At 48.0% G+C, this 25,857-nt stretch overlaps 1 protein-coding gene across 1 annotated transcript in view; it reads right to left on the bottom strand.

Annotated features, from left to right (window-relative positions):
• Window positions 1–6,533: 6,533 nt before the first annotated feature.
• NRP2 (neuropilin 2) overlaps window positions 6,534–25,857 on the bottom strand; it is a 114,697-nt gene continuing 95,373 nt past the window's right edge. The window contains 2 exon segments of the mRNA XM_004764215.3: window positions 6,534–9,849; window positions 12,237–12,287. Coding sequence (XP_004764272.2) covers window positions 9,545–9,849; window positions 12,237–12,287 — 356 coding nt within the window. The 3' untranslated portion in view covers window positions 6,534–9,544.

Below are 25,857 nucleotides of genomic sequence, written 5' to 3'. Positions count from 1 at the left end.
AGTGGGGTGGCAGGCAGTGGCGGTGGGGGCTGCGGTCAGGAGGGGAAGCCCAGGGACCTTCCATCTTGTTAATGTAACGCTTCCGTATGTGATGGGAGCCGAGAGCAGCCTGTAATGAATTTCTCCTCTGGTAATCATTCACCAGTGCATTGTGACCCGTGTGTTTTTGCTGTGCTACACATTTCCAAGCTTTCGCAGTGACTTGTCAGCACCTAGTAAAAATGAATTGGACATGACCCATCTCTGTGAAATGCCCTCCCCAGCTGCCGTTCGCCTCGGTTGAGAGAAGGGGTAGGTGGGACCACCTGGAACGGCCGCCGTGGACTCCAGGGCTGTGGTCTGGTTCCAGGCCTGGCTCACAGGCAGATGAAGGCGGGCGTGCCAAGTCCGTGGGCGGTCTTGTTAGACGGAGCCATGTTCTCTGGTCCAAATGGTTCCAAAGTGGCCTTTGCCTTTTGCACCTGTTGTTTCTTGCTGCATGATGAGCTGTGCAGGCAATTTCTTTCATTGAGAAGACATGGGTGCAAGCGGTGGTACAATTAGGCATCTGGGCACCCCATGGGTTCTTCCCAACTCTGGTGTGAAGACGCACTGATGGCGGGGGACAAGGCCATCGTCTGAGTCATCCGCAGGAGCGTCGCCATCTGCAACTGCAATTCTAGCCACGTGGTCAATCATAAGAAGGGGTTTACAACCAGCTTTTACTGCATTTGGGGATCATGATGATTAAACAACAGATGGGAAACCCAACCAAGATTTTTAATCTCTACCTCTTCATTGATGGAGCCAGTGAGGGCTGAGGGAGTCACTTCGTGGCCTCTGTCTAGGGCTGAGTCTGTAATTAGGGCAGGCCCCCTCCTGATTTCCTGTGCCTATCTCGTACGCTCATTCTTATCAGCCCACAAGCACTGAGTTTGGTTTTGAAACGATGGTCTCTGAATCCTGGGAAGGTTCTAGGAAGCTAATGGTGAAGAGGAAGCCCTCAATTAGGGTTGCCAGCTAGAACACAGGACACCCAGTTACAGTGGAATTTCAGACAAATGATCAGTAACTTTTTAGTTTAAGTATGTCCCAAGTATTAGACATTAAAAAAAAATGGGACTTTTAAAAAAGACAAGTTGCTTCTTTAAATTGTAGTGAAATATACAGAACATGAAATTTGTGGTTTTAACCATCTTTAGGTGCACGATTTTCTGGAATTAAGTCCATTCACATCATCATACGACTGTCTCTGCTATCTGTCTCCAGAACTTTTTCATCATCCCCAATTCTGTATCCATTAAATAGTAATTCCCTATTCTTCCTCCCTCCAGCCCTTGGTAACTTCTGATCTACTTTCTGTCTCTTTGAATTTGCCAGTTCTTAGGTATCTCCTACTAGTGGAATCATATGAAGTGCCTTTCCATGTCTGATTTAGCATAATATTTTCAAACCTCACCCATGTTGTAACATGTATCAGAATGTCATTCCTTCCTAAGGCTGAATAATATTCCACTGTGTGATCTTACCAAATTTATTTTCTTGCCTTGATAGATATCGGGATTGTTTCCACCCTTTGACTAGAATGAATAACACTGCTGTGCATGTTGGTACACAAATATCTCAAATATCTGTTTGATGCGCTGCTTTCAGTTTTTTGGGGTATATGTACCTAGAAGTGGGCTTGCTGGATCACACGGTAACTGCTGTGTGACATTTTGAGGAAACACCATACCGTTTCCCACAGTAGCCGCTTGGGATATTTTAATTTGCAAACTCCGGCAAGCCTCCAGCTTTTTCAACAGTGTTTTAACCTGAATATATTTCACCTAAATCATCATCTTTAAACAGAGAATGACTATCTCCATGTTGGGACTTGTGGGCATAACTTCTCAGGGCAGACTCTAGGAAACCTACTTCCACGGTTTCCTCTACGCTGAAGGCCAGGTAGCAACGAGGGGGAATGAAATACTTAGCTTCTCTCGTCTGTGCAAAGTGGGGGGCTTGATGTCTGTCAGGAGAATTTCTATAAGTCATTCATTCATTCAACAAACATTTCTTGTGTGTGGATGGTCCTGATTCACAAAGGAGAACGAGATGCTTCTCCTAACCCTCCACTTTTGCTTCATCTGGGTTTCCCGTGGGCTCCGAATCTCTGTCCATGCTGGCCTTCTGTCTGACAAGCTCTCTCCCAGCGCTTCCCATTCACCTGAATCACTTTGGGATTTCAGCCCCCCTGGGCCATGGAGCTCAGGCTTCTCTGACCCGTCACACACTCACAGCTCTCCACACATCACTTCATAGCTCCTGCCATGGCTGTTCCCCTGGACTTGTGTGGTTATCTGATTTGCTCATGTCTCTCTAGACTGTAAGCTCCCTGAAGGCTGGGACCATGTCTGTTATGCGTATCACCATCCCTAGCATCTAGCAAGGTACCTACAGGCGTTTACTATAAAATGTGTTGACCATATAAATGGAGTCGTGCAGAAATTCTTTTTCCCAAGAGCTAACGGGAGACAAGTAAGCACAGTCACGTCTCGGTAAATTGCCGTGAGTGAGGGGCTGTGAGTGAGGGAGAGCACTTCTGCTGAGATGGGCTTGGATTGGGGCCAGCTCCAGGGGAATCAAGCTGAGGAAAAGGGAACCGGCGCCTCTGCAGACGGGAGTCGGCGAGAAGGTGGGGACCGGAGGCTCGGGTGCACTTTGGCCTCGCTGCACGACACACATTCAGACAGACGGACGGAACCTTCTGCTGGCGAGGGGGTCCGTGCAGGGCTCAGAGTGTGTTTAGCTCAATGCCCTGTTCCCAGGTGGGAAAGCCGAAATGTGTCCGATCTCCCCAGGGTCACAGAGCTGGAGGTGGGACTGAGAACCCTGGTCAGCCCAGCGCGGGGACCAGAGCTCACCCACCTCCTCCGCGAGTCCGCCTTCGAGGGGGGGAAGAGCACCGCCAAGTTCAGAACCGTCGCAAGGTTTCTTTGCGCTCACGCAGGACTGCAACCTGATTGGCTGGGAATAGAAATGGGCGGGCTCAGGAGGTGTGAGGTGAGGGCAGGGCGGGGGGAAAAGTCGAGAAGGGCAAAGCCAGAAAGGCTGCCTGCGAGGGCCGCAGAGTCAAGGCGCTGCCAGGACGGTTGCGTGGTTATGCGAGAAGCTTGGCAGGCGGTGGGGCGGCCGGCGGGCGCTTGGAAAGGCTGCGCTTCGATTCCCAGCGGAGGCAGTCAAGGGCTCCAGGAAGGAGATTTATTAGCTGAGCTGTGCTCCGGAGCCCGGCAGCCTGGCCAGGCCGACCGTGCAGAGCGACCCGGGGGTGGGGGAGGGGCGGGGGGGGGCGGCGTGGAGCTGCCGCCTGCAGTTTGCAAGCGGTACTGCATGGGGCTGGGGACTTGGTTTGAATGGGGGGAGGAGGGAGTGGAGGAGGGTGGGCGCCTGACCACAGCTGCCCTGACCTGCTGGTTTGGGGAGGGGCCCAGAGGAGAGCGCCCCAAATCCTCATGTCCCAGGTCCGTGGCCCGGGGCTTTACTTCCCTGCTGGTGGAGGGCTCTTTGGGCCCCTCTGTGTGCCTCTGGCCCTCAGGTCCTTTGCACCCTGTGTGGGACCTGCTTGGGCCGGATCCTCCGCGGAGAAGGTGGTGGGGGGAGGCCCTGCTACCTGGTGCCCCGGGAGGGGAGGGGGCGTGAGGGAAAAAGCTCAGACCCCCGCGGCCAGATGGGGCCTGAGGCCTCAGTGGAGGGGTCTCTTCTCCGAGCCCTGGAAAGCCAGCGGCGCCGGAACTGTGCTCCTGCACACAGGTGTGGGATGGGGTTTCTGGCAGGGAAGAGAGAGGAAACAGGTGTCATTCTCTGAATAAGCGGCAGAAACAACTGCAGAGCCTCCCTCCCAGGCCTCTCACCTCAGTCTTCTGGGGGAACCCAGAAAGCATGCCCTTCCTCTAGGAGCTCTTCTGGGGTCAAGGAATGGGGAGGCCCAGCCTTGCAGGCTGCGAGGCCTGGGATATTCTGAGGTGGAGATTCAGAAGCAAGCCAGGCTTCCGCCTCTCCGTCCCCCGGCTGCTCAGGACGCTTCCCATTTTGTGGATGGGAGCAGAGAGGTAGAGCTCCCGGGAAGCCCATGGGCGGGCGGGAGGAGTTTCTGGGGACCCACGCAGGTAGCGTTTCCTAGTCTGACCAGCACCTCCTCACCACACCCAGTCTCCTGGTGGGTGGTGGGTGGTGGGTGGTGGGGAGGGGGGAGCATTTCCCCAGGAATTTGTTTAGCTCAGCCTGGGATTAGAGACGGAAGCCTGTGAGATCTGGAACAGACTCATCTTTCCACTTTTTCTTCAGGCCCCCTCCCTCCCCCATCACTACCACCAACGTTGCAGAGACAAGGGCACCTCAGCCTCCAGATGGGTCCTGTTTCCCTCAAGGATGGGCCTGTTCCAACTTCATTTCACTCCCTCCCCTGAGGATTGTATAAACATTTCCAGAAGGATGCAGATATGGGGGGCGAAAAAAAGACCTTATGTAAATACTAGATGGCTAGGAACCAGGAGATATTATTAGTTTATGAGGGCTCTAAAAATCCCCAAAAGCTCAACTAAAGGAAAGTAAAAATTTGCTTTCATTTTAACCTTTGTTATTGCTGCTAGGGTCAGTAATAGAAGAGAAGCAGGCATCTCAGGAGACACATGATATCATAAAGATCACAGAGGGGCAGAGAGGGAAATTGCAAAAATCTGACTGCGGTGACCTTACTGGCCAGTAAGTGAGGAGTGGGAAGGCAGTGGGGGTCGGGGGGAGGGCTGGGGGGGCGGCGGGGAGCTCTCTTTTCTATAAACTAAGGAAGGCCGAAGAGTGATATGGAACAGACTGTGCCCCCCACCCCCACCCCTGACTGTGCCTGGAAGGGTCTTACCCTGCTCTCCAGCTTCTTCTCCGTACTTTTCCCACTGCTTGGAGTTCCTGGGGGCACAGCAGACTCTTCCCCACAGCAGGGACCTCTCAATGCTGTTCCTTCGGTTTGGAAAATTTCTCCCGGGCACTTGGCTGAGTCGACTCCTCCTTATCTCTTCAGATTTTAGCTTAAATATTACCTCCTCAGAGAGGCCTTCTCTGGCCAACCATTTAGTGGGAGTGACCCAAGTCATTCGTTTGAAAAGGAGTTAAAGAGCCATATTGTATTGGATTTCAGATTCGTTAGCTTTCATTATAGTGAGTGTTGTTGACTATAAGAGCAATGTATTTAATTACTGCAAATCCCATAACATCAGTAATAAAGAGCTGTGTTTTGCAAATACGAACTCAAGTAACACAAATATTACACCTTTACTGTCTAGTAATTTTCCATCAGAGCTACCTGTTTGCCGCCTTCACCACATTTATGTAACCAGTCTTTATTTGATGTGTGTGGCTATTTGCTGGTGGTCCCCTTCATCGGAGTGTAAGATCCAAGAGTTTACGGAATCAGGAAGCGCTCAAAAACATTTCCTGAGTAAATGGGTGAACCCAGTTTCCTTTCCGTGGGGAACAGAACCACAGGACAAATTTGCTTTTTTGAGACTCCCATTCATGTGTGTTGTGGGGGAGTTCATAATAAAGCTTTTCCCCCCTCCTCCCTTGGGAACTTGTACTCCCTGGAATGGAACTCAACCTCCTTTAGCTTTCCCTGGCCAAAGTCTAGTTTGTTTCAGGTGCCTGGGTGGCTCAGTGGGTTAAGCCTCTGCCTTCGGCTCAGGTCATGATGTCAGGGTCCTGGGATCGAGTCCCGCATTGGGCTCTCTGCTCAGCAGGGAGCCTGCTTCCCCCTCTATCTCTGCCTGCCTCTCTACCTACTTGTAATCTCTCTCTGTCAAATAAATAAATAAAATATTAAAAAAAAAAAGTCTAGTTTGTTTCAAATCCAAAAACCCACAGGTGAAAAGACCCCTAACGGTTTCTCGAGGCCGGGCTACTTTTCCTTTCTCCCAGACCATAGGTTCTTGAACTTGAAAGAATACCAGAAGCCCCGGGAAGACTGGTTAAAACACAGATCACTAGGTCCTCCTCCCAGAGTTTTTGATTCAGTAGATCTGGAGCAGAGCCCAAGAATGTACACCTCAGACAAGTTCCCAAGTGATGCTAAGCCACTGGTCCCGGGAGCACACTTCGAGAAGCACCACCACAGACCTTAGAATCACCATAGATATCGATAGCTACATGTTTGCACAGGAAGGAAGCAGCGAAGAGTCAGAAGTTGCAGGATATTGGCGGCGTCTTGGGAGGAAGAGCGTTTACAAGGATGACGGTCTCCGAAATCTGTCGGCAAGTCTTTGAGTTAAAGGAGCCCCCTTGGTCGGATGGCCCAACCCCCCAGCCCACCCTATTTTCATTTTATAAGAAGCCAGCCAACCAATCAACCTAACTTTGTAAGAAAGGTTAAGAAACATTGCCCCAGGAGAATGACCAACCATCCTGGTTTGGCTGGGCTGGAGGGGTTTCCAGGGATTTTCAGAGCGAACACCCAAGGCAAACTGGGACGGTCACCCTAAACCCAAGACTCTCTGCCTCCAACAAAAAACATGCAGATACATATCTCTGGTATAATGTTTATTTAAATAGCAATCTTAAAAAGACTTTATACAAATCATATAAACACAGTTTGACCTTGTTGTTTTATTTTTTACATTGAAGAATCACAGTAAAAGCTCTCAAGTTCCCGCGATCTGGCTCAGCCGGCGAATGGTCGAACACCTTTAACTGCAAACCCTGGAAAAGTTCATCTTCCGTGTGACCGTTTAACTTTCCCCCTTGCTTTCTTGCATTCGTGCTCACTCCTCGGACCCTCATCCCTGTCAACGGCCCATCCCCACCGAAGAGAGAAAGCAACCCCGTGGCCTTGTGGACTGCCTAGTCCGGGAGAGCCTGGAGGTAATGTGTCATTCAGTACAAGGCAAAAAAGGAGATCAATACTGTGAATTGGGTTTCCCAAAGGGAATGACTCAAGGGGACGGGTCAGCTAGTTTACCTGCAGAGAGAGACAACAAATGCACCAGGGCACCCGAGTTGGGACCAGACCCCACTGTCGTTCTGTCTTACAAAGGACCAGCCTCCAGTGTTGGTGAGGTATCTACATGTAGCCCTGGGTGGCTTGCTTTTGTGTAGCAGAGCCCACCCGGGGCCCCAAACAAGCCAATGGTGAGAATGGATGGCGGACCGTCGGGGGGATGTAGGTTGGCTTGTGCGTAACTTAGAGGCCAGCTGCAGGCTGAAGACAGGGCTGGTCTTTGGGGGCACTGTATAAGGACCCACAGAGCCTGAGAGGGCCAGGACCCCCAAGGTAGGCTTTTGAACTTCTCTTCTTCTGCAGGCAACTTCTGGAAATCCCTAGGACTTGCTAGCTTCCTGAACACTGAGCTACGTGGGAAGGCGAAGAGGAAGGTAGGCTAATAAAAAACTTGCTTTCGACAAAGCGTTAAGAACTGGTTTCTGCTGCATGCCCAGCTTGGGGGGGTCCTAAAGCTAAGCCCGTGGGCTTGACAGCTTTACTTTTCACTCTAACTACCACTGTGCCAACAAGTGCCGAGATCAGCAGTTACACTCGGGCCCTAGGTCAAAGTCACAACAACATCACGGAGTCCCACGTGACCATTCACATACACAGTAGATACAGAGAACTCAAAGGCTTGCAAAGACACACACACATATGAATAAATAGCTGTCGGTTCGGACTCTCCCTCTCCGCAAACAAAACACTGTGACGTTACCATTTGAACTAGCATTTCCATATGTTCGCATTGAAGGAACCCGCCGGTCCCACTCACCCTTTTCCTTTCACATGGGTACGAGACAAATGAAATCGTGGGTGACCATAGCAGCAAAAATGGTCTGACCGTTTACCACTGATAAGCAATGGGCTGGGCATACTGGCTGGGTTTCAAATGTATTTCCAGCACACAGGCGATCTTGAGGCATGACTACAAAATCGAGATTTGGATCTTGGCGCGGACAATCTTATCCTTCACAGTTTGATGCCTCCCCTCCTAGAGTAGGTGAGAGTCATCGAGGGCCATGACTACCTCTCAGGCAGCAGGGCTCAATCCACTCGTAGGATCAGCAGTGAGCTGGGGGAACTGGCAGTGGAGTCACGGGGGTTCGGAAAGAAGGAATGCCTTACTTTTATGATATTCACTGATTTCTACATAGAGGGAAAATACAGGTTTTTTTTTTTCATTGTTTCAAGGCACTTAATAAAAAACACATAAATTGTGTGTGTGTGTGTGTGTGTATGTGTGTATGTGCGTGTGTGTGTGTGTAAGAACACAGGTCTCTCTGGAGTAGAAGCCGCGTTGTTAGTGTTTTGGTCCATAGTACTTGCGCATTTCTGGTTCAGATCAGCTCGCATACATCCTACCTGACTCTCCTGAAACGCTGACGTGGGGCTATAACCCCGAGGAGAACTCAGTGTTTACTAGCCTATCAAAGAGACGAATTCATCCAAATGCCTCCGTAGAGCCTGTTTAGGCTTTGCCATGACACCATCACAGAGGCTGGACTCTTTTTTCCTTCTCCACTGTTCTCCTTTCCGTCTCGTGACATCTCACCAGTGGAGAAAACGTCCTAACAGCCCGTGTTTGCCTCCAGCCTCCATCTCTGAGGACAGCGACCAGTGCTATGCCTTGGGGAGTAGACACCTGACGATGTGTGCACGCGCGCGTGCATGTGTGTGTATACGTGGATGTTTTCGAAGAACAAGGAGGAGGCAAAAGAAAAACGCAAAACCACCACCAGAGGCCCCTCGAAGTAGCCTCACAGCCACAAATTCTGGGTCTAGATTTAATGAATGGCTCCTAGTCACGAAGCACGTTAAGGCTTGTCCGCTTCTAACATGGAGATGCTTCTGTGGATTTTGACGTGTGAAGTTTCCTTTCCGGCTTGTTTTAAATCTCATATAAGAAAGAGCTATTCACGCTGACCCTAAAATGGCAATTTTCCCCTGGATAAAAAAAGTTAAAGGCAACAACATCCTACTTAAATGCTAGGACTGGAAATGGCAGCCTGTAGGGTTGGCTGGCAGGACCTACACCACAGCAAATCCCGGAAGTCATAAGACGATCAGAGGACAGGGTAAGTTGGACGGCTTTTTTTTTTTTCCCCCTAAAGATGAACAGTCTGAAAAGACCTTTTGCTTTTCAAGTGCTGATTAGAACGAGAGAACAGAGTACCACTGACCACTATTCTGCTTCCATCCTAGAAAAGTCCTCCTCTTCTGCCTCTTGGAGTTGCTCACAGACCAAAGAAATAAAATATAATAATCATAACAAACTCACAAACGAAATACAACTGTGACCCCAAAGAGATGAGCTCCCGTCTTAGTCCCAGCAACGCGACTCCGCCACGGCACTCTCAGGTGGGTCCTGGCCCCCCTGCGCGGCCGCAATCTCCCCGCCCCCATCGACTGGTCTGTCTGTTCTGTCCACACCTTCGGTATTCTGGATCGGTTTGATCGAGATTATGGCATTCAGTTTCCGAAAGGACAAAAAAAATGTAATCTCCGCTAGCCCCTCTTGCTGGAATGAAACGTCAGATGTGATTTGGGTGCAATCCGTCACGCTTCGGAGCAGCACTTCTGGTGGTTCATCTTGACCTTGTGCTTGAGGCCGTCGTAGAGCTCGAAGTTGTAGTTCTCCAGGGTGGTGCAGCTGCGGGAGCTGAGCCCCGAGTAGGAGCAGGTGCAGTAGAGCAGAAGCCCCGCACACGTGGCCCCCAGGAGGACGCCCAGGGAGCTCATGGCGATGATGGTGATGAGGATAGGATCCAGCGTGTAAAGCCAGCTCTTCTCTTTGTCGGCCGAAGGGGCGCCGGACCCTGAGGTCGGGGAAGAAGAGTTGCTCCAGTCCACCTCGTACTCATCTGTGACATAAAGCACACGGGAGATTGTGGGAGCTGCCCCTTCAGTAACGGAGCCTCCCCAGCCCCGTTCACAGGGTCTTCGGAGCACGAGGACGAGCAAGGGGACTCCAGAACTACGCTGCCTGGTGTCAGAGCCCAGGATCATCATATCCTGCCTGCGAGGCTTTGGGCACGTTACTTAACCCCTCTCTGCCTCTGTCCTCTCCTCTATAAACTGGGGGTACTGTTAAGTCTACATCACTGGGTTGCTAGGAGAATTAAATGAATTAATATCGGTAAAGTCCTTGGTGTCCAGCACATACCTAGTGGGACCTAAATATTTGATATTTAAATAATTTGACTCCTACTAGGTAAGTTCGGGATATGGACAGAAACTTCGGGGGGCCTTTGGAGCTCTGGGGTGATCCTGCGTTCTGGGTACACTTCTTTCTTTGCTACCTCACCTCCCACTTCCACTGGTATCGACTGAAACCGAAGGACAGGCTGAGACTATTTTTACATGCGAGTTTCCCAAGGTAGCCTTCCCGGTCGTCCAAGCGGCAAAATTTTTCCAACCACCACACCTCACTTGGCATACACCTTACCTAACTGTTGTGGGTTGAATTATGAACCCCGAGGTTCCTAGGTTGCAGTTCTAGACCCTAGGACCTCAGAATGTGACCTGATTTGGAGATAGGATCTTTATAGAAATAATCAACTTAGAGTGAGCTCATTCAGGTGGACCCTAACCCCATACGGATGTGTCTGTATTAAAACGGGAAATCTGGAGACAGACACAGATGGGAGATTACCTTGAAAACACGGGGATAACCATCTACAAGCCTCACAGTCCTCACAAGGAAACCACCCTACTGACACCTTGATCTGGGACTTCTAGTCTCCAGAATGGTGAGAAAATATGTTTCTGTTGTTTATGACACCCAGTTTGCGGCACTTTACATGGCAGCCCTAGCAGACGAATATACTTAGGTTTCCATCACATGGCCAATGCATGACCACATCCACAGCTCATTTCCTAATAATCCCATGAAGAAGGCAGGGTACTATTATAATCTTTTTTTTTAATAGATGAAGAAACTCAGGTTTTTTTTTTTTTTTTTTTAAAGAAATTAGGTGGCTGGGGTGCCTGGGTGACTCAGTGGGTTAAAGCCTCTGCCTTCAGCTCAGGTCATGATCCCAGGGTCCTGGGATCGAGCCCCCCATCAGGCTCTCTGCTCAACAGGGAGCTTGCTTCCCTTCCTCTCTCTCTCTGCCTGTCTCTCTGTCTACTTGTAATCTCTGTCTGTCAAATAAATAAATAAATAAATCTTAAAAAAAAAAAAAAAGAAAGAAAGAAATTAGGTGGCCAGGTAACTCCCTCAAGGTCTCGGATTTAGAAGGCAGTGAAACTAGGAATAGGACTTGGGCTTTCTGCACCCTTGGGCCCTACTCTCTGTACCCATCATAGAGCCTCGGCTGTTTGACCGGCTGCAGCCTCTCCTTCCAGGCCAGTTCCCCAGCTTTGCCCATAAAAGGAGTGCTTGATGGGTTTTGCAGGGAGAATCTGCATTGAGTTAACAAGGTGCTGTTTGGGTTAGTCACGCTGTTTCTATAACTACACTTGAAGTGTTTGATTAAGGTTGGGTTAAAAGCAGCTGTTCTATAAACTGCTCTTCTTAAAAGCATCAATCTTGGTCTAAAGCTGTTCTTTGAGGGAAACCGCGGTGATCTCTCTTGGAGATCAGCTCTGGCACCCAGAGAGACCCATGCTGCTCTGAGTCGAGGGGAGAAATGATATCTGCATGTTTCTCGGCGGCTGTCCAGTCAGGGGCCTTGCTTCAGCTCCCTGAAGTATGAGCATTTGAAGTGGGAGAGTAGAGCTCCTAATAAGTATGAAAACACAGGATGGGCATTGCAGAAAGGAAACCTAAATCTCGCAGTGGGCCCTACTTGGAGTCTTGGATAGTGTGAGAAAGGCTCCCCTCAAGCCAGGGAACAGGAAACCACAGAAAGCCTAGGAGAATATTCACATGTATACTCATTTACTCAAGTCCTTTTTTGGGAAGAGGTCAATGGGTTCAAGCAGCAACACATATAGGGAAACCTGGCTTTTACTTCTACAGGGTTTATCCAGATTTGAAGTCCATCAGTGTCGAAAGTTGCCTTAAGTAGGGGACCTGTTTCAGATTAGACAGAGGGAGGGAACTCAATAAACTTTCTAAATTTCTAAATTTGACCTTGACAAAGCAATTGATGGTTTCTTCATTCCTCTCTGGATTCTTTTCACTTATATTTCTAACTGGTAGTTCTAAATTCTGGCCTTCCAATAACCCGGGCATTACTTTTGTTGACGTCTTTATAACCAAACTTGAATTTCACGATATCTGCTAAATCATAGCAATACTCACCATCAATTTCATCTTCATAGCCTTCTCTCCCGTGTATTTCTGGAATGTCCACTATAATGAAAAAGAAAACAAACAAATCAAGTTATAATGAGTTCTATCACCATGGCCAACAGACAGAGATGCAACCTTTCTCAGAATGACTGCCTGTACAGTAGGCAGCTAAACAGTCACATCTGCTTCTAGAACATTGAGTATGTACATTGCTGGGATTCTTTCCCCTTCAAAAGATTTGTCTTTATTTCCAGCAGCAACCAGAAGAACAGAAACAAAAAGGTCTTTAGCGCCAAGAAAGTTCTCACTTGTATTGTAATGACTGCATTGCCAGTATAGGTCTGCATTTATCCAAGGCGGCCTGGACAGCATGCCCATCATCCCTGGCCATTACTGTAATGTTTATTTAGTCTAACTGACCCTTCTCATATGCATGCATTAAGTAGACATATATGATGAGGGTCTTTCTCTCCTGGATGTCAAATAAACGTATGGTAATTTAACAAAGTCACATTTCATCATCTTATGTTTTAAGGCAGAAGTAGAACTGAAAAGAATGTCCCGGTGCCTAACCACCTCCACGTACCTGCGCTGATCTCTCTTGTCTTTCTATCTCCGTCTCCTTTTCCCACTGGCTTTCTTTATGGCTTAGAATAGGTCAAACATGGCCATCCAATCTGACTAACCTGGGCTTGAATAGAGCTAAGTTAATTTACTGTGAATTTTCTCCAGTATTATCGCTGTCTATCTTTTCTTTTTTTATGATAATTTTTTTGGGGGGGGGTGAGAAAGACAGTCTCTCTGTTCAGTATGCTGTCCATCTTATAGAAATCAGAGCCAATGAAAATTACCTGTCTAAAATGGTAAAACATCAAAAAAAGAGAATTAGGTATGTGCTGATTTTTCATTTCTTTCTCACTAGTTAATTATGTCTGCTTTGGCTGTCCGCTCAAGATGGTGCCAGTGAGTGTGCGGGTCATTTAGGAGTTTGACTGAACCCCAAGTCAGGTGAGCAACCTTGAGGTCAGCACTATAAACTGATATCCCAAAATCCAGGCTTAAGCCAAACCAAATCCCAGACAGCTAAAACTATCAACAAGAGGGGGAGGGGAGAAGAACTTCAGACCTGCCTGAACTTTTCCCTCATCAGCACTTCTCAGAGAAGATCTACCTGACATTGACCTGAAAAGAGGATTGATCTATCACTGCCACTCTCAAAGTCCAGTCTTTTCCCTGAGGCTGTGTTTTTTAACATGTTTTTAGATAGAAGTCTTCCTCATTCCTGGCCAAAGTGCTAAAGCACATTTTGATCCCCCTGGTTGCCAGCAAGGGACGCAACAAAACAACTTGCCAAGACCCCGCTTGAAAGGATCAACGCCACGTGGCACTGATTCGCCATAAATCCAGCCGATTTCTGGCATGTTTACACACAGCAATTGGCACCTGCGGGTCACGCCAGCTTCCCCACCTCAATGCCCATCCCCTGCATTATTCTCCAGACCCCTATGACACAGGCTGTTTCCTTGGAATGAAGATGTGAGTATGAATCAACAAGAGGCAGGTGGCGCCTGTCATACGGACCAAACCGAGCTTGTGAAAGTCAACCTAGAGATTTTTTTTTTAACCTTATGAAACAAACAAACACACATGGACAAAACCCATCACATTTCCAACAATTAATTGTTTTGACGGGATGCTCACATCTCAACACCTTCACGGTTAAAAGATGCAGAACACTGGATAAGAATATGGGAATCAGCCTAGCACAAAAACTGTGGGGCTCTTGCCAGTGACTTTTGGGCCAAAGCCTGTTCTTGCTTTTAGGGATTTGGTCTTTGCCAAAGAAGTGACAGATTCTTGGAGGCTAGAATGCCATTTTCCTCCACGGCACACCCTCAGGGAAGAACTCTTAGGACACTATTGATCATGGCTGGAAAGGGGTGTGTGTGGCATTGATCTTGAAGGAAAAAGGGTAAAAGGATGATAATGCGTATGAGAACATTTCACCCTAGGAGATCACAGCCTCTCGTCTCTGGAGATAAGAGGACTGGATGAGATGACCTTGCAAGAACTGGTCCATTTCTAAGGTTCTCTGAAATTGATTGCCCAGATGTGGCCGAGATTTCTGCATCTGGAGAATCAAAGGCTACTCAAGGTGAAGAAGAACACTGTAGAGGCTTGACTTGGCTTTTTGTATAATCACTGTTCCCAGGAGCTTAGGTGAGTTGGAAGGGGTCGACAAAAGGATAAGTTAATCAACATTTTCAAAAGCGCATCTGTTCACCAAGCCTTCAAGAAAGAATGGCACACTGGGGAAAATCCAAATAAAGGGAACATTTGTACAAAAAGCAATTTTCTTTGATAGCAATTTTCTCTAGTCCCCTTGCTATTATTCTTGATATCTGTGTTTGATTAAGGGCTTTCTTTCTTAAAATCCCCTTTGCTCTTCACAGGCCACTTTCCTTTTCTGTTAAGCCCAGTAGGTAAAATTGAGCCCGATTCCTCAGGATGTTGGCAGCAAGAAGTGTGCCCGTCCCACCAGGTCCCTGTAGTTCTAGCTAGAAAAGGCAGGGATAGAGAAGAGGGAGAAATGGTGAGCTCAAGGCCCAGAGGGGAGGCAGCCCTGTCCTGAGAGCAAAAGACAGCCAAAGCATGTAGGAGCCAGGACTCAGAATTGAATTGTATTTTTCTTTTTTGTAAAGGACAAACTTGGAGAGGACCTTCCAGGACTCTGGTTCAATGGGTGGGTGTGTCTGTGGGCGGGAGATGGGTGAGGGAGAGCGGAATGGGCCACGCCTATAGGCTAACACAGATCAGGAATGAATCTTACCACCCACACGACTTCAACTTTCAACCTTTGTTCTCCCATCACCTTATTTCCTCTGGGACCCCTTGTGGACTCATTCTCAGGCCAGTTTGACTCCAAAGCCTGAATTCGGACTCTCAGTACGGTGTTGGGGACAGTGGAGGCCTCCCACCCCCACCCAGGTCTGCCCGCGAGTTCTTTGGGCGTAGGCAGGACAGTGCGATTACCACCATATCATCACTACCCTATTCTAACAGGGTAGTAATGGACCCTAGTTGACTGGCTACACTCTCTGACTGTTGGCCTGCATCATCGGCTCACTACCTTATGGGAACCCAGGAGGACTTCTCCTGAATGTGAAAATAGGATTTGAAATTTGAGGCTCATGTCTTCCCTGATAGGCATTACTCAGAGGAGGAAGGCTGATTTACCTCGTTCTTCCAAGGGCGGTCTTCATTCACCAACCAATCAACCAAGCATCACTTATAAAAAGGATTTACAAGGTGCCGAGGAACTGCACCAAGGACTTTGAAGAATGAAGAAGTATGGGACGTGTCTACAATCAAGACCCTTTAGCATGGCTGGGAAGAAAAAACCCATCCATGCCAGAACAGCAGAAAAGAAATCGGGGCATTGTAGAGGGGACTCCAAGTGCTGCTGGCGTCAGGGGTGGGGGTCAGACACATGAGGCTGGACCACTGCCTGGAAGGAAAACATGCGAGCGGAGAGGAGAATGCTTTGGAACTGAGGCTGCTGCGAGGTGGGGTCTGGGGAGTTCTAGCTCCTTTATCGGATGGATAGGGATGGTTTCAAACATGGTGCCTGAGCCTTTTCACTCCTATACAGATCCCCTGGTTTGGGCTTGAATTCACTATTATCTGATCCATTAAGGAATTCAAAAAGATTGCCATGTCTGGCTACAAATCTTCCACCTGGATTTCCCTTCTCGAGAGTCAGGTCTCTGCTCCTCCTCCTGACCAGCTGCTGTGAACCAGCACAGGGAAAGGAAGAAGTGAACTCATGCAGGGCTGGAACGGAGTTCCATTAAGAGTTTAAGTAATCAAGTGATCAGAGTAGCCATCCCTTAAAAAACAATGCAATGCAACAAAATCTGGTTGTTTTCATATTGTGATGGAAGCCTTGGCTGCAGAATCCCACTTCCCCAGGAGCCCCTTTCCTTAGCACCACCAAGAAGTGGGTTAGGTGTACAGTGAAGAGTGATTCAAGGTCTCCCCCATCTCCTCTGGTTCTTATTTTTCAGGGCAAGAGGTCTGCAGGGGCTTGTTACGAGAACATCCACTCACTGTTTCAGAAACTCCCTCCGCCCTAGAAGAGTCACAGATTTTCAAGTGCCCTTGTCAGTAAACTGCAACATTATGGCACGAAGGGTTGAACAGCCATACCTGGTCACAAACCGAACCCACTCTAAGGAGATGTGTTTTTCCCTCTGGGGTCTGGAATGCTGCCTGGTCAGACCACACACGCTATGCAGGGGAAACACCAACACGCCAACCTGCTGTCGGGGAATTCCCCACCAGGGCGCTCTCTCTCGGTCTTCCTTCCCCGTCTTGTGTGCACATATGTACACGGACACACGCTTTATTTATCTTCCTCTTTCCCTCACTTTCTTCCATTTTTTTTCCCTCTTAAATGAAGGTTTTTTGGGGTCAGAGACTGTTTTCCACCTTCACTTTCACCACTTCTGCTAAGCTATGGTCTCCTGCCAGGGTATTGGCATTGATGTTGTTCTGTTCACTTTCTGCATCGTAAAAGGAGCTTCACGAGATAGCTAGGGGAGGGATAAGTCGACCCCAAACCACTGTTTCTTTTCAGATAAATGATCTATGACAGCCCATTCCCGGGTCGCTTGAATGTAGATCACTTCAGGATACCAACACGCTGGTTTTCTATGAAGAGTCCCTTCCACGCCAACTCCAAGCCGTGGATCAAGAGGCCTGGTTGAAGCCGATGACAGGTCTGCCTGGCGGGGACAGCTCTGCTCTGTATCTGAGGGGAAGCCCCATGGGCTATGGAGGAGCACTGACTGCACTGGGAACAGGCTGCCTACTTCTCGTCTGAGTTCGGTGACCCGCCCCAGGTGTGAGAGCCTGGGTGAGACCCTCTGAGTCTCAGTTTGCTCCTCCGTCAAGTAACCATTGGCGTTCTCCCCTGTTCTAGAATTCTATGACTTATGAGAAGAAAATGAGAAAGGTCAGCGGGCCTTTCAGATGAGGGCTCTCTCAAGAGGCTGCTGGTTGAACTAGACCACGTGACTCCACAGAAAAGGGTCCCACATTACTCACTGCCCCAGTCTTCCCCCCAGGTCTGCCTTCTCCTGGGTCCTTGCTCCCTGAAGGCAGCCATCTTAGATGTGTGTGGAAAGAGAAGACCACGAAAAGGACAGGTAAAGGGGAAGCCATAAGGTCCCGTTTTCGATACTTGCTCATTTGCCCTAGAAACCAGCCCTGCTAACAGGCAATCAAGAAGTAAGAGGGTAAACTGTGCGCCAAGTATTAAGCCTCCACCTCAACTGACACCAGACTGATAAAACCAGCCTTCACAGGGCCGCTTAACCCACCAAACTGCACCCGGCCTTTAAAGCAAGGATGGAAGAATCTCTTACACACAAGAGATCATCGAAATCATTCATTTTCACAGGTACAGGTGTCATCGCCCCCACTTTAAAGAGGAAGAAATTGAGGAAGGCGGGCCGAAAAATGCAGTAAGTCACTGAACAAATCAGCAGTGAAGTGAGCAAGCCACATTTTCGACACCTTGTTTGGGGCTGTGATTTATGGGGGATAAGCTCTTGGCTACTTAGAACCCTTGCTGAATTTGATTCCAAGTTCTTGAAGCCCCCGAGCCAGCTAAATCACTGGGCTGTTCCGATGGGAGTCGTCCTCGGAAAATTCTCTCAGCCATTTTGTTTTGATCCCAGCAGGAGATATAACACGGAGACTGAAATAAATGAGAAGCCATGAAGGACTAGGATATATTTCTTGGCCTTTCGAAGTGCTTAATTCAGTTTAACATTTGGTATTGGCTGCTGCTCCCCTCACCCCACCGCACTTAATTTCCCTAATTCAGTTGTTCATCCCCAGTTGCTCCAAGGAGCCAGGGGTTCAGATGTTGATGAAAACTTTGCCAAAGCTCCTCCATTAGGGAGTCAGGGTACTCGAGAGCCATTTATCCCTTGCTGGGTTTGGCTTCAGTTTAGAAACATCACCAGAAGATCCTTTATCATGGGTTTTTATCTCTCTTGGGCTGATAGCCAACTATATGCAAAGTCATGGAAAAAAATATCTTTTGGAGTTTTCAAATGGTTTCAAGCTGGAAAACACGGGGGCCTCGCTTTGAGATATCCAGAGTCTGAATTTGACTTTAGCCATTTTTTAAAAAATTATTTTTAGTCGAATAACTAGGAGAAAACACTAAAAAGGACTGAAATACCAACTGCACATGAGAAGGCTGTGAAATGACCTAATAATATTTTCAAGTGTGGAGGCGGATGAGCAGCTGAGGCCAGAGTGGCTCCACTGAGCCCCAACAGTGGTGTGAAAATAAGAAAAATGCAGCCAGAGAAATATTTAGCAATGAAGATGGGATTCACCATTGTGCAGGCTGGAAAAACCCGGCTATGGGGACAGAGGAAAATTCTGGAACCTCTCCACCCTAGGTCTTGGAAAAATCAGAGATATTCTTCATGACTCTAAGCAGATACATCAACAAGAAAGAGGTTCTTCTTTTGTTGGTGACCTTCTTAGAGTGGGAAGGCGAGGAAACCATAAAACTTCAAGGTAGAGATGTTCCTCCCCAGTCTTTTTTTTTTTTCCCCTGAGATAAAAGTCTTACATTTTTGGGGCGCCTGGGTGGCTCAGTGGGTTAAGCCTCTGCCTTCGGCTCAGGTCATGATCCCAGGGGCCTGGGATCGAGTCCCGCATTGGGCTCTCTGCTCAGCAGGGAGCCTGCTTCTCCTCATCTCTCTCTCTGTCTGTCTCTCTGCCTATTTGTGATCTCTCTCTCTGTCAAATAAATAAATAAAATCTTTAAAAAAAAAAAAGTCTTACATTTTTACCTTTCAAAGAGCTCCCCCAGTGGGCTTTGACATTTCTCCTGTCCTCCTGTCCTGACCCTCAGGAGAGGTGCATCCTGGGAACAGCCCTCAGGGGGCGTAGTTCCCTATGACCTGGGTGAGTGAAAGCATGGAACTGAAGAAACAAAGCTGCATTCACTCCCCGTGTGACAGAAGATGTCTTCTTAAAGCTTCCCTTCGTATTTTGTAAGTCCCGGAAAAGAACACCTTATGTATCCCACCAGGGCAGTTTGCTATACGTAAAAGCTGGGCTCTTCCTCAGAACATAAGAATGAACAACTCTGTGAGCAGATGTTAGCGGTTCCATAAAATCACCTCTCTCTACCCATTCAGGGGGTGATCGCCCCCAGCAGCCTGCGGGTGACCAGGGACTGTAATTATCACGTAAGAGAATAATTTGGTCTCCAGTAAGAACGCAACTCCTTGGAGGAAAGCTACCCCTCGAGCTTTTGTTTGAGGGAATCTGCCCCATGCTTTTCTGGGAAGGGGCTTGGTAATGGTATGAGACTGACAGAGGAGAGGAGAAGGGGCCCCCAAGAGAGGGGGACGATGGAGAGAGGGGAGGTGGAAGTGGACGACGACCAATATCTGGCACAAAGGCGGGGGACGGGGGGAGACAGGTCCTGGTCGGGGAAAGAGGCCCTGTCGGGAGTTGCCAAGCCAGACAGTGATCACAGCGCTGTGGGCCTGGACTTCCCATGAACACCATTATTGAGCTTACCCTCGTGGCCTACAGTTGGCCAAGGCTGATGAGGTTCCCTGGGGTGGGGGGTCGAGGGGGGAGCTGCTTTGAAACCCATATCAGCCCCTGTCTAGGTCCTAATGCTCACCCCCCCCCCCCAGGGCCAGTTGCCAGAACGGCCCATGAGGAGCAGTGAGCCATGGGGATGTCCACACGGGCCCCTGAGGTCCTCATACCCCTTGTCCCAGCCCCTTGGTGGCAGTGAGGAAACACCAAGGGACAAAATGGCTCTTTAACCGTCTGCTGAAATGCAGCCTCAGTAACCAGCAGCCTGGCTGAGAATAGGACTTTGGTCAAGGCCACCTCTGGCTCAAAGCTTTCTCTCCCTCATCATTACTGCAGCTGGCTGCTCTCTAGCTAGTCCAAGAACTCCGGTCCAGGCGTCGTGGTAATGGAGTCCCGCTGCCTGACAAAGTGTGCTTGCTGAAAGCCGAGACATGGTATCCTATCATTCCCGTTCTGGATGGGAGCCCTTGCTTAGGGGTATGTTAGTTGATGATCTTGAAGAGTTTAATTCTGCACAATCAGACGACAAAACAAGGCGTGTGTGCACGCGCGTGTGTTTGCAGTGACGCATCTCTAGCTCAGCCATACCTCCTGCTCACGCGGCTCTCTTTCCCTAGCCACCCTGAGTTATTCACATGAACCCCATGCCCAGAGGCAAAAGTCCTGGATTTTTTGGCAGGTCAGAGAAAAAAGCCCATAAAACCATATATGGCAGTAGACAGTGTCCGATATGCTCAGAGGCAAAGCCCTATTATGAAAACCCTTTGTCTTAGTGCCTAGTAGAAATCAGGGTGGCACTCTTGGAAGAAATGGTGTTTTGAACAAACAGACCCCTTGGCTTCTCTTCCACTTGTCCCTCCTTGCTGGAGCCATTTGGGGTCAGCAGCTTGCCTGCCTATATAAACCTCCTACTGGAGAACCACTTCCCTCCTGGTGACTTTCCTTGGGTCACATCAGCCCCAAACCTCCTTGGAAGAAAGGCAGACACCACCTTTTGGCCCAGAATGCCTGCTCCACTCAGGGCGAGGGCGGGGGCTTTGGTCCTATGGCCCCAAGGCCAGGAGGCTCTCTGTTGGCACGTGGGCCTGCTTGTGGCAGCTGGAATGTTTTAGTCTGCAGCACAATACGGTGCACTGACCTTAAAGGATGTTTTTTACATGAATTTTTTAGTAGAAAACATAAATAAATAAGAGCAAGGCACAGCACAGTCCCTCTTTGAAGAAGCCAAGGGGAACTCATTAATCATGGAGAACAGGGCTCTGGCTACGGGAGCCAAGGAAGGGATGAACGCCTGTGCCCCGGCGGCCGCAGCGCCAGAGAGCTGCCACCCGTAGCCAGGCCCACGCTCTCCGCAGATGGACAGGTTTTGAGAAAAATGAAAACAAAAACCCCACAATTAAAATTCCCTGCAGTTAAAACTATGTCAAGTCTTCCTTTGCAAACCCTCCACCCAATTCTGAGGAGAGAGATAGTCACAGCGATTCCACAGTCTGTGCAGACATGGCAGGGGACAGAGCCCAGGATGTCCACTAGAGATCCGCGATCTCGCACATGGGGATGGGTGCACCATAAAAGGTAAGCCTTGACCATTTGCGGCATCCCTTAAAACGAACCTAGGCACGCCATCTGACCCAGAAATTCTGTCGGAGAGAAGCGTGCACCAAGAGACAACCTCAAAGATGTTCATCGCGGTGTTGTTTATAATAGGAAAAAAGTGAACTAGACACAGCCCACTAGTAGGGGAGCAGTTAATAAACTATGGTACATTGACACAATATGGGATGTTGCGTAAGAGCTAAGAAGGACGGGGTAAGTGCGACCGTGTAGACTGAAGTATTGTCAAGATTTTGTTAAAGGAAAGGAAGAAGGCTGTCAGACAAAGGAGGAAATGCTGCGGTACCATTTATGCAAGAACAAACCAGACCCCAACCCAACCAAACCCCATAGCTGGACACAAACATACACGTCTGTGACGGTACAAAATAAGGCCTGGGAAGAGATACCTCAAATTGTTTATTGTGATTACTCTCTCTGGAGAAGAGAGAGAGACTGGTTAGCAGAGAAAGGGACTTCTGCTTCTGTGTTATTAGCATGTTTCCAGGATGTAGCTGTATATAACTCATAAGTTAAAAAAAGACACACAGAGAGAGAAACCCAGCTAGTTATTGCACTAAAATCTCCCCAGCAACTTCGTTCAGGACCAATAACCACTCTGGTCATAAGCCTCCAAAACAAGATGTTTCCCTACTCAACACCCAGTCTGCTTCTAGAATGTCCGTTGCTGACTTTTCAGTCTTTCCTATTTCTTGGTCCAACACCTGTGCGCCTTTAGTTTTTTGGGGGCTCTTGGAGGTCAGTGATAGCAAAGCCTAAGAACCATCACTTTACCCGGAAGACAGTTGGATGATTCTGGGTCTTCTGCCCACTGGGCTAGGGCCCGGAAGCACCTAGATTCTCCATGGGGTTGTACGCTGTTAAGTGGGGTTTTGTTTTTTGGTGATTCTCTAGATTTCATGTCTCTCCAGGGCTTGGGTCTGGGGCCAAACGGACCCCCACCCCCGACAGTTAGGGCAAACGTGCTGTGGCTGAGGCATGTGGCTTGACACCTTTTAAGGGCGCAGGTTTCTGATTCGATCTCACCTCTAGACGTACCGCAGTGTGCCTGATCTCTGTCAGGCTTAATTAAATCCTACACTATTCTAGCTTTTAATTTATTTATGTAAGGCGATTCTTTTTCCTGCCAATTGTAAGACCATCGGCTGGCGTCCCCCTCTCTCTCCCCTCCTTTTGCTCTGGGTGTATTTGTTCTGTGTTTTCTTTGGGCCATCACTGAAGTGGATGAAAGGCAGATTACGCTGTGAGAGCCCAGCGACGTGCACAACTACAGAGAGAAAGGAAGCCGCACCTACGGACCTGCAGTCCGGCTCGGATGGGTAGCCCGCCACGCAGACAAATCAAAACTTAAAAATGAAACTCTTTTCACCGAAGATTATAGAAAGGCCACAGTGTTTGTGTAAAGCAGCTGCAAAGGCAGTGAGCAGAGGTGTGGGAAAGGGCCCCCACAGATCGGCCAGGCTTGGGTGATCTGGGCTGGGAGGCTGATGTCTTGCTTCAACAGCGAGACCACACATTTAAACCATCATAAAGGGCCAGGTAGGAGCCAGAAGAGACATACTGGGCCTTGACATCTGGTATTTATGATCCATGGAAACACAATTTCTGTAACATTTATGCTTGGGCTTGGTCTGAAATACCACAGTGATAACAGCGCTGTGTTTGACGCCCGAGATTAGAGTCCTAACGGTCTTTTGCCCTTTTGGGGAAGAGAGAATACTTCTAGAATAAGCCTTGGGACTAGAACCAAAACAGGAAGAGCAACGATGAAATGCTCAAAGGTGATTCCCAAATAGGTAACGCTAATGAAGCGTAAGTGATGGCTAGTTTAATTTAGGCTGGCAAATTTGGTCCCGGAGCTCTGGAAAACGTCGACTGAGCCTGGGTCTTTGCCTGAAATAAGCACTTTTGAGATGCTTTCTGTTGATCTTTTACTAATGGGAACAAATGGCTTTAAGGAAAGCCAAGGGTTATTTAGGTAAAAAAGGTAATTATGCCTTGTCATTAGAGTAACAAACAATGCTTGGGCATTTTACTCTTTCCTCCTGCAGAGGAGAGATAGCGACATTTATACTGAGCCATCTGTGCGAACGGAGCTTCCTGTAAGATTTGAAAACCCAAATCCTGCTTCCTTTTCCTACCACTTGGACAGGCTTACAGATGTTAAAAAACAAAAAAACAAAAAAACAACTCCTTCCTGGATCTAGGTTTTGAGGCGGAAAAACAGGACTCTGCTGGAAATAGGGTCTTCTGGACATGTCTCTTTCCTTAGGACATTTAAGGATCATTCTTGGACCCCCAAGGAAGGCTCCTGGGTTGATAGAATGCTCTTAATACACCCCACAAATCAGGGCTGGTGGAAAAGCCTTCTAGGGCTTCTTTTGGATCACCATTTAGAAACATTAAAGAGCCAGGATAGCTCTATTTCTATCAGCCCTACTGATCGAAATATTTTATATAACTAATCATTAACTTCGCAGAAAGGAGAACTAAAGAAAAATACATGTCAACACAATCTGGATTTTTGAGTAAGTTTCCCCCCAAGCCCCTCTCAAAGTTTTTAGAGAAAGTTCCTCTTACAAACTGTCCCAGCTTCATGGTTCCAGGTTCATTGTCATCATGTCATTCTCTTTATTACTTGCTCCAAAAGGAAGTCTGGAAGATTTTGGAGCCTTGAACGTGCCACACGTTCCCATTTTGTCTGGGAAAGTGCTCATAAACTGGAGATCCATGTCCCCACGGAAGAAATAATTTGGTAGGCGAGCGCTATGATGTTGCCGCTTCTTCTCCAAAGGAAGCTATCTGTCTCCGTAGGGCCGAGTACATGATTCAGCATCCCTGGTCCCATTCCCCCTGGGGTCCCTTGAAAGGAGAGTCCAATCCCCAGGGATTTGCCATCAAGAGAAATTCTGTGGAATCACGCTGAGCAATTTAGCACTTAGCAACTTTTGCAAAATCCCACAGCAATCATAAAAGTTGGCTCAGCTGCACAAATTGGATAAAACTCCTAACAAGCAGTAATAAAAATGAAAGAAGAAAAAAGCTGGCATTCAGCCTCAAGGAGAAAACCCACCTACCTCCCACAGCAATGCCCTGTAGCTCAGGAGGCGATATGCAAACTTGGGAAACATCAGTTTGTTCAAAGCCTACATTTCAACTTTGTTCTCCGAGGCAAAAGGGGAAAAAAAAGCCCAGATGTTTGTATAAAAATATCATCATTTTATTACATTCCACACAATACATTTTCAAATAGTTTCCAATGTCCACAAGTTATTTTGACACACAGGCAACTGAGCAATGCGGGAGATGTCACAGTTCTAGGAAGAGGGAATAAGAATAGGAAGTAAAAATCTTTAAGTTTTCTTGTTTTGTCGTTGTTCTTTGGTAATTTTCGATTATTCAGGTGTTTGCTTGCCTGCTAGTTTCATTTTTCAAGACAGGGTCTTTTAAAGATGGGGTATCAATGTTGGAAATACTATTGGATTTCCTATCTTATTCTGGCTTTAATCCCAAAAATGTGGGATAAGGGAAAAGACAATTTCACTTTATTTTCAGTGTCCTGTTTTGCCAATGCCAATGCTATGATTTTCTTTTCTTTTTGATGCCTTCACCAGGTATTAGGGGGATAGCAATTATTAGCATACCAAGGAAGGCTTTTTTTTTTATTTTATTTTTTATTTTTTACCCCAGAGATAAGCGTTTCCCTCCTGGAGCTGTTGATAGGGAACCTCTACTAAGGCAAAAACATTACCAGCCCAAGCTAGACCTTCAATTCATTCATTCATTCATTCATTCATATTTTAATAGTTGCTATCACCTCTTTGTCTTCTGAGAAGCAACTCTAATCACATGCAAGCATGCATTCACCTGTCCAATTTTTCTTAGAAGAGAGTGATCCTTTCTCCCTCTATGAAATACAGAATTTTGCTTTCTAAAGCTGCGAAGCGTGATTTTATAGAAGAGCTGCCCTTGGAGCATAGTACCTGGATAATACTATGGAAGTTGCTGGGCCAGAGAGAGAGAAGGGGAGAGAGAGATAGAGAGAGGTGACGTCCCCAGCTGAACTGCATCATGGGAGTCACAGACTTGAGCAGTCTCGTGTTTTCAACTATGGCGTGTACATAAAGATGATGCCACATGGGGCATCAGATAAACACACAGCAAATGCACAAAGCTGTTGTCATCTTCTTTTAAAGAAGGGAAATCCTCAAGGGTATATAATAACTCAGACAGTTGCTACACTGGCTGGATTTTCCAGGTGTCATTTCCTGACACCGTGCCTCCATGGGGTGCCTATAGGGATGTCAATCATTTCAAGGGAATGCCTGGCCCCAAACGCACAACTGGATATGGACACCTGAGATAAAAA

This window comes from Mustela putorius, unplaced genomic scaffold, assembly GCF_011764305.1.
Source record: "Mustela putorius furo isolate JIRA1106 unplaced genomic scaffold, ASM1176430v1.1 tig00000275_pilon_pilon_pilon, whole genome shotgun sequence".
Lineage (NCBI taxonomy): Eukaryota > Metazoa > Chordata > Mammalia > Carnivora > Mustelidae > Mustela > Mustela putorius.
Note: the sequence above shows the minus strand (reverse complement) of the source record. Positions and strands in the feature narration are given on the sequence as shown.